This window comes from Xiphophorus maculatus, chromosome 17 (assembly GCF_002775205.1).
Source record: "Xiphophorus maculatus strain JP 163 A chromosome 17, X_maculatus-5.0-male, whole genome shotgun sequence".
Classification (NCBI taxonomy): domain Eukaryota; kingdom Metazoa; phylum Chordata; class Actinopteri; order Cyprinodontiformes; family Poeciliidae; genus Xiphophorus; species Xiphophorus maculatus.
Genome location: NC_036459.1, coordinates 9,562,200 through 9,575,676, shown reverse-complemented (window position 1 = coordinate 9,575,676; position 13,477 = coordinate 9,562,200). Strand labels below are relative to the sequence as shown.

At 37.8% G+C, this 13,477-nt stretch overlaps 1 protein-coding gene across 1 annotated transcript in view; it reads left to right on the top strand.

Moving 5' to 3' along the window:
- The window catches only part of parpbp (PARP1 binding protein), a 17,663-nt gene extending 4,186 nt beyond the window's left edge, over positions 1 to 13,477 (top strand). Inside the window, exons 5-11 of the mRNA XM_023350465.1 lie at positions 818 to 988; positions 1,094 to 1,248; positions 3,422 to 3,605; positions 3,681 to 3,862; positions 5,732 to 5,813; positions 11,955 to 12,135; positions 13,143 to 13,477. Of these exons, the coding sequence (XP_023206233.1) occupies positions 818 to 988; positions 1,094 to 1,248; positions 3,422 to 3,605; positions 3,681 to 3,862; positions 5,732 to 5,813; positions 11,955 to 12,135; positions 13,143 to 13,465 (1,278 nt within the window). The 3' untranslated portion in view covers positions 13,466 to 13,477. The remainder of the gene's footprint in view (positions 1 to 817; positions 989 to 1,093; positions 1,249 to 3,421; positions 3,606 to 3,680; positions 3,863 to 5,731; positions 5,814 to 11,954; positions 12,136 to 13,142) is intronic.

The following is a 13,477-nucleotide window of genomic DNA, read 5'->3' as shown; positions in this document are numbered from 1 at the left end:
CATAAAAGAAGAGATTCTTCTCAGTCTGAAAAATGTAGAAATTCGCTGCAAATGCCAAAAAAATAAAGTTGTTAGATGGATATTCACTTATCCATCTGTGTGTCTAACCATTTTTTCCACCTGTTCCATTGTCATTGATCTATCAATCTATTCATCCATTTCATACATATTTTCATCAGGGTTTCCCCTCAGAAAACTTGCTAAGCCTGGTGGTTGAGGCGCTGGGGCAGTTATTCATCCAGCAGCCCGCCTTGCTTTTGAGTTAAAAAATGTTTAAAGTTGACAGGAAATTTTAAAATATCACTTAATAATTATGTGTTATTGGAAGAGTGAACTGCAACTATAAAGACTTAAAAATGCAAATATATATATATATATAAAAAAAGTTAAATAAATAAACAATGCTAAGCCTGGTGGAGGCACAAGTAAAGCCTGGTGGCCCGCCAGGCTTATAATACACTGAGGGAAAACCTGATTCATTCTCATTAGTCATTCATCATCTGTCTGTCCACTTGACCACCTGGCCATCATCTTTTCTATCCTTTCATAAATTTGTCCATCCATCCATCCACAAACCTGTCCTTCCATCTATTTGTCTGTTTGTCTGCAACTAGTAATTATTCTATTGATTATTTTTTGATTAATCAGTCTGGTTTCATGTTTAATGCCTGACTTCTCTAATAACAGATGTCTGACTAAAATACAAACAGGAGTCTGATTGTGTTGCTAAAACAATATTTCCTGTGATTAAAACTTAATTTTAACTTGAAGTGCTTGTTTTATGCTGAAATGATCTGTTTTCTGTTTATTGGAGCAGATAAAAATGGCAGTGAGGCGAGTTTTCTGCTCATATCTGAGTTTGCTGGTGAACTCTAGAAACGACATGGCCTTGGCCCTCACCCTCAACGTTCCCTGCCGCTCTCTGGAACGGCAGGCATTCACTGACATCAAGCATGCCGCCCGAGACCGCCAAACATCTCTCTTCTTGGTAAGAAAATTCTCATTTATTCAGTTCACACATTAGCAGCAAAACAAAATATAGAGTCTTCTTGTAGCTGCAACATTTGGGGTGGGGGTTTTGTGGCCTTTTCAGGCTGTGACATCTTTTGTAAGAGCAATCCAGCTTGGAGGGAAGGGGTACGCACCAGCAGAGTCTGATCCCCTCAGGAAGCATATCAAAGGCCTGTCCGACTATGTCCAGTTCATGGACAATCTGGAGGAAATACTGGGGGAAATTCCTGACCCAAGGTACGCAGCACAGCTTAATCCCAACTTGTATTGCAGTTCACAGTGTAACTTGTTAATTTGTACTTGATATTCTAAAGATTCATGGTAGTTTTTAAGGTATTCTTTGGGTAAAAACTTGTAGTAGTAAGAGTAGCACTACTTCAACATATTTTTACTCAAGTAAAAGTAAAAAGCAGCCGTCCAAGAAATTAAAAAGGATTTGGTAAAAAGTCTTCTCAACTACTGAGTAACTGATCAAATTATCAATCATTTAATATTTAAAAATTACACAATCAGGTAGTCCAAAATATAAAGTTAACAGGAAATGTTGGTATTTTAAGGATGTAATTATTAGAAGTAACAAAATTAGATAAAAGAAAAATGTTTCCAAATCAATGTCTTTCAATTAAAAAATTATGAAACTTTAACATAAAATGCAGGTGTGCATCTGTGTCTCTTGAGTTTTTGGTTAAAACATGTTTGTTTTTAATTCAGAGGGCAGAAAGTCCAGAAATTTTACTCAAGTAAAAGTAGTGGTAGTTTATAATAAAATTACACAAGTAAAAATAAATCAAAGTTAACATTCCTTTCCTTTGTAGGTAAAATCACTTTACTTTCGCACATTTAGCTTTCAGGATGTGCCTGAAAGCTAAACCAGGCACATCCTGTTCAAGGTAAGGGGGTGGGAACATTTCCAGCCTCTTGGATAAGGAGCAGGCCAGCACACATATTCACTGAAATCGCACCTGTAATCATAAAATATACCTGTGCCAAAGCAGGTTCTTATTTCTGAAAAATCCTATTCATTTTTCTTCCCTTTTTTCCCAAGATAACACAAGAATAAGCATGTTAATTTTTGCAACATCAAAGCCATGCTTCTTCTGGTTCCCTGACTTTGATCGATCCTGGAGCTCTACACATCATTACAGATCATGTTTAGACGTCGAGGAGCTTGGCGCCACAACAAAAGCGATTATCAGAAATGATTTTCCCGTTCAATCATGTAGATTTGGAAGGGGAAGTCGTTTTAGGTCTTCAGTCCGCAAAGTGAAATCTCTTTCTGATCAGCCATAACATGTTGTCATGTTTATGCAGTGTGCTTTTCAGAGGGCTTTTCAATTCATCCCGTCTAATGAGATGTTGTTTACCTCGTCCAACATGCATCTTTCAACAAGCAGGGCCTTTACGTTCTCAGCAGAGTAATGTATTCCCTCAAACACCTTCAGCGCCCCTCGTTCGGCGAACATCTGTTTTCCCAAATGATATAGTTACTGAGCCTCAGTGTTGGGTCACGGTCGGAGCACCACCTTTCCACCTTGTGGACGTCTTTTCCTGCACGCCTTAGCGCACTTAACAATGAATCCAGTAAACGCTGAAAGGTACGGCTGAGTGCAAGGTGACTTTATTACAAGTTGGGAACATTTTTCACAACTATTACTATTGGCAAAGCATTGCAATGAAATAAAAACACTGAAATGCTTGTGCTTTGCCTTTAAAGCCAATGTCCAAATAATTGAAAGCGAAGCTGCAGTATATCTTGTGAGTGCTTAAAGTTGGCTATTTACATACTCTGTTGTAGAGCTGGACGATACGACTGAAAAACGAGTCACAATATCAGCGTTTTATATCAGTCTAACGATAAATATTGATTAGTCTTTTTTATATATATATATATATATATATATATATATATATATATATATATATATATATATATATATATATATATCTGAAAAACTGCCAAACTACATAGTGGCATGACATTTATTGTTTTATTCAGCTTTCACTCACTTGTTTGTTTTTTAAGAAGTTATGAGGTAGTGGTGAAACCTTAAACTGCTGCTGTTTAAGGTTACCCAACAGGTTGTTGCTAGGTAACCATAGAGTGAGCGAGTTGCTAGGCAACCAAAGAGTGAGAGAGTGAGTGGATTCCACCAACCTTCCTTAGCTAGTTGAGAGAGATTGAGCAGCTGCTTACAGTGAAATTATTGAATATTCTATCAAATATAATTTATTGATATTGATCAAATGTCTATCACAATATATTGTTATTGATTTTATTCTGAAAAGATTCTCTCACTGTTTGACAGTAAATTAATCTGAACTTTTACTATATTAGGTTGCTTTACATTATTTCTTTTTGGTAAATGACAAAATGGTGTCAAGAGAACTTAGTTTTTTTAACTTCCTTCAGTGAATGTGGAGCCAGGCTGCTGGCCGCCATCAGAGCAGCTCTGGTGAAAGGACGCAGTACTGAAGATCCAACGTACGCTGCTGCAGAAGAAACAACAAAAGAGCTAAAAGAGAGGATTGTCCAGCTTCACCAGACCCAGAAACAAGCTGCTAATGTGGATGGGACGGGTATAAGTCCTGCTAGGGTAATCGTCATCCTCATCTCTAAAGGCTATTAGATTTCACTGTAAAGTTCTGATTGCATTCGTTTCCATCCTCAGCCAAAAGCTTACGCAGTCAACCATGCCACTGCATTTGGAGGGCGGGAAACGGTAAAGGTGCTAATGGCGCTGCTTGACGAAGAAGCTGTGGCTCCGCTGTGTGGTAACAAGGCAGACCTGCTGTCTGAAGACCAGCCGGTCCTCAGCGGAGCCGAGGGAACATGTGTCCTCACGCTGTTCAGGTTGGTCATAAGCTCAAAAAGCAGAGTCTGAGTTCAGCTAGCACAAACTAGGTACTGTTTTTTTAAGAGCTTAAAGGGAAATTTTTTATGTAATCTTCCAAAGCAGTTGTTTAAAGATGAGCTGCAACACTTCCTTGAACAGGTTAGGTTTATGGGCGATACAAAACATGTTCATTCAGTTTTTTGCACAAAATAATTCTTACATAATGAGATTTAAGTCTGCTCTGTTCTGCATATATTGAGCTCCTCTCAGAATGTACTGTTTTAGGGCCTCTTGCCACTTTAAATCTAAGTAAGTGCTGCCGGCAACGCAGCGTTTACACTCGCGTGTGAAAATGGCTGTAAAGAGACAACCGTATATCTTTGAAAAGCAGAAGTGGAGCCTCCTCCACAACCAACAAGAATGCAGCAAGTGGTTTCTGAATAGTAAGTCAACAATAAAACACTTTTCTTTTCCAGCAGCCATTGTACAGAGATTAAACCAGCTGGCCAAATGTGCTGGAGCTCTGCTTGGGTTGCTAGGTGATGGGCTGAGGTTGCTAGGTAACAGTTCCTGCCGATTTGGAGGTTTTTGAGAAAGCTCATTTTCCAGACAACAAAATGCATTAATTATTGCCAAAAAACAGCTGGGTTGTTTAGTTTTTTAATTGCTTGGGCTGTTTATAGAAGCAGTAAAGGCCCAAATGGAAGCACAAAAAAACGTCCAAAATGTAAAATTTGCAGAAAGAAACGGACTAAAGCTGATGGTTTATAATAAATTTTCTCAAAATATCACAAAAGAATTCATTCTGCAATCCTCTTGTCTAATGGTACAAAACATTTAGGTTAGATTCACCTGACAGATTCCAGTTTCCACCAGAGTCGGTTTTGGAATACCTCAGGGCTCTGTGGTTTGGTTGGACCAGTCCTCTTTGTTTCATGTATGGTTCCTCTGAAATAAGAGAGAATTGGATGAATGTTTTGTATGCTGACTGCACTATATTATCCTGATTAATTCAATCAGTTAAATGGCTGCAAACAATTTAAAGACATGTAGCTTTCTTCTTTTAAAATCGGACAAGACAGAAGTTGTCTTCACTCTGGTTGAGCATCTCAAGCTGCTGTCAGTCATTTCTTCTGAATGGCACCAATTTAGCTTTCAGTAATTTAAAGAACCACAATTTTTCTAACAAGAACATGTAATTCTATAACTATTGATAGTTATGAAAGGACAAAAATAGAAATATCTTCCAGATTTCTTAAATAGCAAACTCTGAAATCCAAAACATAACATAAAAATTGTTGGGTTTTTTTTTGTTTTTTTTTTACAAATATAGTTTCTAAAAATAAAAAAAAGATACACAAATACTTCCCTTGAAAACTATACCTTTAATTGTTAATATTAGCAGCATACTGTGGACCTATTTTATGTTTTTCTTTGTTACTATCATATGAATTTATGCTGTTAAATTGGTTATTATTAAACTTGAACTGAACTGATAAACTTGTTTTCCTTTGGAGTCCATATTGGAAAAAGGGTTGAAATCTAAAGTTTGTGCTTGTCACACTGAGTTTGAATTAAATTAGGCTGTTTTACACTCTGTGAGAACGGGAAAAGCCCTGCAGCAACGATCCGACCAACATGGGACTCATGGCAACTCTCGATGAAACCACACGGGGGGAAAATCCTCCCACATCACACTGGAACAATTTATCGGGTCAAACATCTGAAAGAAAAATACAGCAAAATAGCAGCCTGAGGGTGTTTTTGCAGTCTGTTGTCTGATGGTTGCGAAGATCTTTGACGGGACAGCAGATTTTTAAAAAACCAGCAAGCATGTTGAAGCTTTTGGCTTTCTTAATTTATACAACTTCACTTCTTGCTTTCAGATCCCCTGAAGTGTCCACTGGATGTTCTCCAGAATCCCTGAGGAACAGAGTCCAGAGCCGACTAAACCTGCTCAAGCCCAAGGTAACACCAGCCCCCAGAACCCAAACCATCACTTACTTCAAATTGAATCAGATGTGCAAACAATGAAAATAATGTCTTTACATCCTGTAATCTCTCCCTGGTACTGTATTATTTATTTGCTTAGCTGAAGCTCACAACTGACTTCCACGGTTAACGTTTTCACAGCTGTGTTTTAGCTCCTAATGCTGGTTCAAGTGTGCAGTTTCGGTCCAGGGCATAAAATGAATTATTTGTGGGGGGCTCATGCCATTAACCATCACCTCGTAATAGGTTATTCATTTGCCTATTTGCTTGCAATGCACAATACTGTATATTTAATATCAATATTTCACTATTTCCTGTTCCAGTTTCTTGGTTTCAGACACTTTCAGTATCAACCTTTAATTCTCAGTGTTCAGACTTGCTGTTTGCGCCGTTTTAATAACCTTTTACCCAGATGTTTGACGTGAGGCACAAGCCTCACCTTATCATGGTGATGCTCTGCAGAAACACTTATTATTCAAAGCCATGACTGGGGAGCAGAAGCAGACACGGAGGTAAACCGAAACCGGTCTGGTTGACGGAGGCAAATAACCGCGAGGCAGTAATTCTAGGTTCAGCTGAAGAAATGTTCCACTCCCCATGCATCTTTGTCACAGCGAGTTTAGCAGGGATCCCCGCTGATTCTTCACACATGAAACTGTGTTCTACGCATGTGGAAGAACATGTGCAATGAGAGGTTTGAGTCCAGAAGGTGCAGAAATAACTTCTGTTGCTGCTGTTGTATACTTCAGATTAATCTGTAAAGTTATCCTAACTCCTACCTGTACTTGAGCCGTTCACAGGTATGAAGGAGTATAAACGTTATGTCCGCTGTAGTTCTTACAAAGCGTAAGTGCAAAATAACTCCCCAGAGTGTTCTCTCACAGAGAGGCAGGCCCACAGCATCACAGATCCTTTACTAATTTTAAATAAAAAATAGCTACTAGCAACTTCTGTCTGTCAAAACCAAGAGCGGTGAGACTGTGATGTAATGTGCGTCAGTGACACAGACTTCTTCCATAATTTCATTATCGTAATTTTCAACCTTTGTTTACATCCTGATTTACTGTGTCTGGCTTTTTCTCGTGAAGCTTAATGAAGCATGTCTCACTAATCATTATCTGCGTTTTTACAATAACTATAGAATAGGGCAAATAGAAATAAAAATAAATTTGCTGAAGAAAAACATGTCAATTTTGACAAAATTCGTGTTTTCGCGCTAGGATGAGTTCATGATGAGCAATGGGAACACTTTCTACGCATCACACGAGTCACGTGATCAACAGTCGGATGTTACTACTACAGGAAACGATGAAGACGACAGGAAATGGAAGAGGGATGTTGTTTTTTTTTTTGGAGAATGTGCATTTGGCTCCACCAGAGTTTTCATATCATCGCACATTTCATAAAAAGTTGTCATTTGAACCTGTTGAATCCATAACTTCTGTAAAATCGCCAAGACGCAACATACATAGTCACTCCCCTGTATTGTTGCTAGGCCTGTCACAATAACAAATTTTGCTAGATGATAAATTGTTCCAGAACTTATTGTGATAAACAGTAATATTTGAAGTTTTTAGACCATTTCAAGCAATAAAATAATTCAAGAACGCATTCTCATGGATCAATAAACTTCAAATTCTAATGAACATTTTTAACACTGGAACTGGAAGGCATTTTAAATATCCAAAATAAATACAGAAAACAACAAATAAAATGAATTATGAAGTCTCTGTGAACAAAATTTTCTTTTTTATAAAAAGGGCTAGTTGAGACCAAAGCACCAGACTGAAGACGTGTTTTGGTAGAAAGAGAGAAAAGAGAAAAAAGTTAAATCAATCAAATGAAAATTTAGTTTCTTGTAATTTATCATGCAATTAATTGATTTATTGTGACAGGCCAATTTGTCACTCCAGTGGCTGAATAAGACGGCAACGTCTACTTTGATGGCTGAATTATGAATATCTCATTACATGTCGTTGCCATCATTTTTAATGACTTATTGTATGATGAAGCTTTTTCACATGTGATTTTAATTTAATTTGTAATTCCGAAACTGCGTTGTTTTTTTTTTTTACATTAACAGGACAGTGACAGAGACGTGTCACTATTTGCAATAGAAATGCAGCAAGTGACTTGAAAGCCGGAGAAAATGCGACATGACCATTCAAGACAGCAAACAAATGGAAGTGGCACAGATTGGATTTTTTGGGGGGTGGGGGGCTATAGGTCGCTCATTTTTGCAAGAAAATCAAATTTGGGTCGCATTTTCCTGCTGTGTGAACGTAACCCATGTCTGTCTAACTTCACACATTTTGAGTTGGAAATGTTTAAAGCTAATCACCTGTGTGAGCCGTTTTTGTTTTCCAGCATCATATGCTGAACACATTTAGCGAAGCAGCTCCTTCATTTGATGGAGCTACCAGATGTCATCCTAGCTCCCCACAACCTGGCCGACTTCCTGTTTGAATGCGGCGTAATGGTCCCCGGGCCGCTCACCGCTTCCTGAACTCCGCGAGCGGAAGCGCTCCGCTTCAGTTTCGCTTTGAAGATGCCGTATCAGTCGCACAGCTCGTCTAGCCGGGGAAACATGAAAGGTTATTTGTTGTCTGCTGAATGACTTTATCCCCAAAATTCTCTGGTGATTTCACCGAACGCTGACGTCAGCTGGCACACATGGAGATGGACTGATTTTGTTTTTGAGACGTTTTTAAATGCATTTCCCAGTGCTACAAACCCAACCTGCAATAACACTCAACATTGTTTTGCAACAGACTCTGATCTCAGAAAAGTGGAATTTATTACATTTTAAAAAGTAGATTATTAGCATTTTATAGTCAATGAGATTAAATCCCTTACAGGTAGGCCTGTCACGATAACAAATTATGCTTGACGAAAAATCGTTCCAGAAGTTATTGCGATAAACTATAATATTGTTGTTTTGAGGCCATTTTGTAAGTGGTCTCAAATTTTGGTAATGACAAAAATAATAATGCAAGAACACATTCTAAAAGATCAGTAAACTTTAACAACATTTATCACTGGAACTGGAAGACATTTTAAATATCCAAAATAAATAAACAAAACAACAAATTTTGAAGTCTTTGTAAACATTGTACTTCAAAAAAGGGTTAGTTGACACCAAAGCACCAGACTGAAGACTTTTATCATATATATCCAGTTTTTGGTAGAAAGAGAAAAAACATAGACAATAAATTATGCCAATGGAAATAATTGAGTTTGTTTTAATTTATCATGCGATTAATTGATTTATTGATTATCGTGACAGGCCTACTTACAGGTGGTACTTGTTTCCAGACCCAGTTTTGGAGAGATCATACATTAAATTTTGGAAGTGAATCTTAAGATAATTTTTGTCCTGAAAAACAGAACCTATACTTTATGGACTCAGCCAGCTTAATTTGCTGTATTTCCCCCACCTCTCTCTCCCATGTTCTGATTTCTTCTCACCACTGTGACCCATTGGCTTGAAGGATAAAATCCCTGGATTGTGATAATCCTGAAAAGCCGTTGATCAAGCAGTGGATCTGAGTGTTCCAGGGCACGGATTCAAGTCTTCAGGATCGTTCAGTTTTGTCAGAACCTTTGTCTTGTGTTAAAAGACTTTACAAAACTTCAAAATTTAGTGTTTTCTCTTGCTAAAAGTTGACCTTTGTGAACAGGTTAGGATAAGTGTTTTGGCTATACAAAACATGTTTGTAACATTTTTTTTATACAAAATCCATCCATCCATTTTCTGTTCACCCTTGTCCCTAATGGGGTTGGGAGGGTTGCCGGTGCAGCTAACGTTCCGGGCGAGAGGCGGGGTCACCCTGGACAGGTGTCCAGTCTGTCGCAGGGCAACACAGAGACATACAGGACACACAACCATGCACACACACTCAGACCTAGGGAGAATTTAGAGAGACCAATTAACCTAACAGTCATGTTTTTGGACTGTGGGAGGAAGCCGGAGAACCCGCAGAGAGCCCACGCATGCACAGGGAGAACATGCAAACTCCATGCAGAAAGACCCCGGGCCGGGAATCGAACCCAGGACCTTCTTGCTGCAAGGCAACAGTGCTACCAACTGCACCACTGTCCAAATAAGCTGCTGCTGGCCACGCCCCCCAACTCGTTGAAAATGGCAGCAAACAGATGCGCAATTATACAACCGTACATCTTTGAAAAGTAGACAAGAATGCAGCAAGTGGTTTCTAAAAAGCAAGTAAGCAACAAAACACTTGTCAGCTATTGTACAGTAGTAGAACTAGCTGACCGAATGCGCTGGAGTTCTGCTGAGGTTGCTAGGTAACGGGCTGGGCTTTGCTGAGGTTGCTAGGTAACGGGCCTGCCGATTTGTTATGTTACATTCCAAAGGTTTTTTTAAACGGGTCATTTTCTGAACACCAAAAAACATTAACTTATTGCCAAAAGAGGCTAGGAGTCTTCTTTTTCTTTCTTTCTTTAAGTGCTTGGGATGTTTTTCAGAAGCAGTAGAAACATAAATAAGTGCAAAAATGTGTAAAATGCAAATTTTACACAATAGGTCCCACTTAAAGCAACACCATTCCCATCTGAGGACATTAATTTCCTTACACTGAGCCTAAATATTGACTACATTATTGCTGCAAACAATCAGTTATTACTTTTCTGAAGGATTTTGTCAACAAAACTACTTACTGTGAAAAAATCTGAAGTTGGTGACGGAGAGCAATAAGACTAAAAACTAAGTAAATGTTTTGGATTTGAATCAAATTAGCAGGCGAGATGAGTCCATGTGAAGACCCCACAGCAGTATGTCTTAGTTAGTTTGGAACAATTTTAATTACGTTTTGCTGTTTTCGTCATAGTTCTAAAGAACCATCTCGTTTTGTTGTTATGGTGAAAACACAAGTAGGAAAATATTCCTCAGCGAGTCTTGAAAGGCAGGAATCCTGGGCATCAACTTGGATTCAGTGATACCGATCAGCATCGTCATATTGTTTGATGTTTTTATTAAAAATATTGACATATAATACTGATTTCTCCGAGCCACCCACAATAAAAGACACTAATTACTTCGGAGAGTCCCGATCCCCTTCCCTGTAATGCCAACATGGCTGCTGCCAAACTCCAAACAATGGATGCCTAGATATTTGAAGTCCAAATAACAGACATTTATGTTCCCTTGAGCATAAGCTCAACTTGTCAAGTCATAGTGGTTTTTCCAGTACACACACTTCTCATTTTTTGGAAAAAGTAGTTGAAGGAGCTGCAGTTTTACAAATTGTTATGCTAACTTTTATTTTTTTCCACATTATAAATCACACTAAAGTGATGCAGGCCACTAAGCAGCTTTCAATTTTCCTTGATACTGACAAGTAACAAAATGTTTAAAAAGTTCAAATACTTAATTTGAATACTTTTGCAGGGTACTATACAGCATCTATTGACTTTTGGTGTTAGTGAGAGCTGCTAAATCGATCAAAATTAGAAAGGAGATTAATAAAAGTTAGTAAAAACTGGGGTTACTTAGTTTAGCTACAACAGAGGACCAGAAAGTCTTACAGCAAAGTCAAAATAAGGAAATAAAGTTGTAATAATGTGAGAATTATACAAGAATACAAGAATAAAGTCATAATAAAATGAGAATAAGTTTGTAATAATGCAAGAATGAAGTTAATATTAACAGAATAAGGTCATATATCAGGAGAACAAAGTACTAATTTTATGAGAATGCCATTATGTAAAATAAATTAAAAAGAAAATGAGGAATCTTGAGCATTTTATGAAGTTATAATTTAATATTGGTTTTACAAACAGACTTTGAAATGATTGTGTAAGCAAATGTATTTTGACAAACGAATCACGTTTTGACAAGCTGGTCACGTCAGATCTTGATATCTAACAAAGCTTTGCTCACATTAAAATGACTTTTCTCAAAACTGCAACTTTTTTCAGGTAACATTGCGTCTTTATTCCGCCGGTATGATCACTTTGTTGTCAGACTTTAGTTTCGTCATTAGAAAAAAAAAAATCTGTGTCTGTTGTGGCTTAAAAAAGTTGATCCAGGAAGTTTGAAAACAAAAAAAAAAATACCAAACGTGCGTTCACATTTGTTTTGTTGGTTTATTTCAGGCTACACAAAGGGTGATCCGGTCCCAGTTTGCCTGCACATATAACGATGAACCGCCGCTCAACCGAGTGCTGGACTTCCCAAGCACCAGCCAGATGCCAACCTGTGTTCACCCAGCGCCAAAGCCAACAACCAGCCTAACTGTGGAAGACGGGTCCAACCCAGATACAGAGGATACAGCAGGTTGGTACACATTTCAACCTGTTCAACAGAAAAAGCTAAAGGCACTTTGTGTACATTTATATATGCAAAAACCCAAAATGTTAGCATGAACTGTGAGTTGAGTTACTACACAACTGGTTGGGAAACTTTACACCTTGATTTTCCTCAGTGGAGCAAACCTTAAACCATTAATTTAATATCTTATTGTAAAATATTTTAACCTGCAATGGCGCATTTGGGCCAATGTAGATAAGCGGGGAAAAAAGTTAAATTCTGCTTTAAAAAAATCTCTGAAATTTCCTACTAGGAAAATGTGGAAATTTTTGAGTTTCAAAACTTGAAAATATTTGATTTTTGAAACTCAGAAAATTCGGGGGTTTTTCTTTAAAATTTCTGAGATTAATTTACAAATTTCTGAGTTTCTGCTAGCAAATGTTTGACTTGAGACTCAGAAATTTATACTTTTTTTCCCCCTAAAAATGTCTGGAATTATTGTTAAAATTTCTTCTAGCAAATTTTCGGCTTTTGACACTAATACAAATTTCTGAGATTAAGCTCCAAACTTGAGTTTCTGCTAACAAATTTTTGACTTGAGACTTCGAAATTTATACTTTATTCTTCTTAAAAAGTTCTGAGATTAACGTCAAAATTTCTGTTTCTTATAGCAACTTTTCAGCTTTAGATTATCAGAAATTTAAAAAAAAAATTTCTAGTAAATTTCCGAGATTAATCTAAAAATTTCTGAAAAATTTCTTTTTTAAAAAATTATTTTATACATTGTTGTACAAACCCCCATATCTACAGTAAGAAATAAAGTGACTCCACAGACTTTTTTTTTCAATGTTTGTATGCATTGATCTGTGAATATGCAGACTCAGCTTCAGAAAGTTTACATGAAAAATGCTGAACTTCTGCTTCATGGCATATATATAAATACACAATGCTTGGACTTCCAGTACACTTTGTGAGTTTACCTTTAGTTGCTTCCAACATTAAAACGTGTTTTTGGGTTATTTCGGTTTTTGCAGCCAAGCCTTCCAGTGAATCCCGGAGAAAAGAGCGCTTTGAGGTACAGCGGGGGGTTGCTCCCGAGCAGAGGAGTGGAAATGCTCAAAACGGAGGTGGATGTCCAAGTAATAAAAGGAAAACTGGCATACAGATGCAGAGCAAGGGTAATAAGAGGAAGCAGCTGGATTCTGAGCAGCACACCGAATCAGAGAATGAACCTCCGGAGAAGAAACAGCACACCCGTGTGTCAGTCAAAGTGCCCGGCAAAAACGTCTGCAAGGCTTCAAATAAAAAGAAACTCATAACTGGACAGGGAAAGCTTACCAGCTTCTTTAGAGTTTAGGCTTCTTTCACT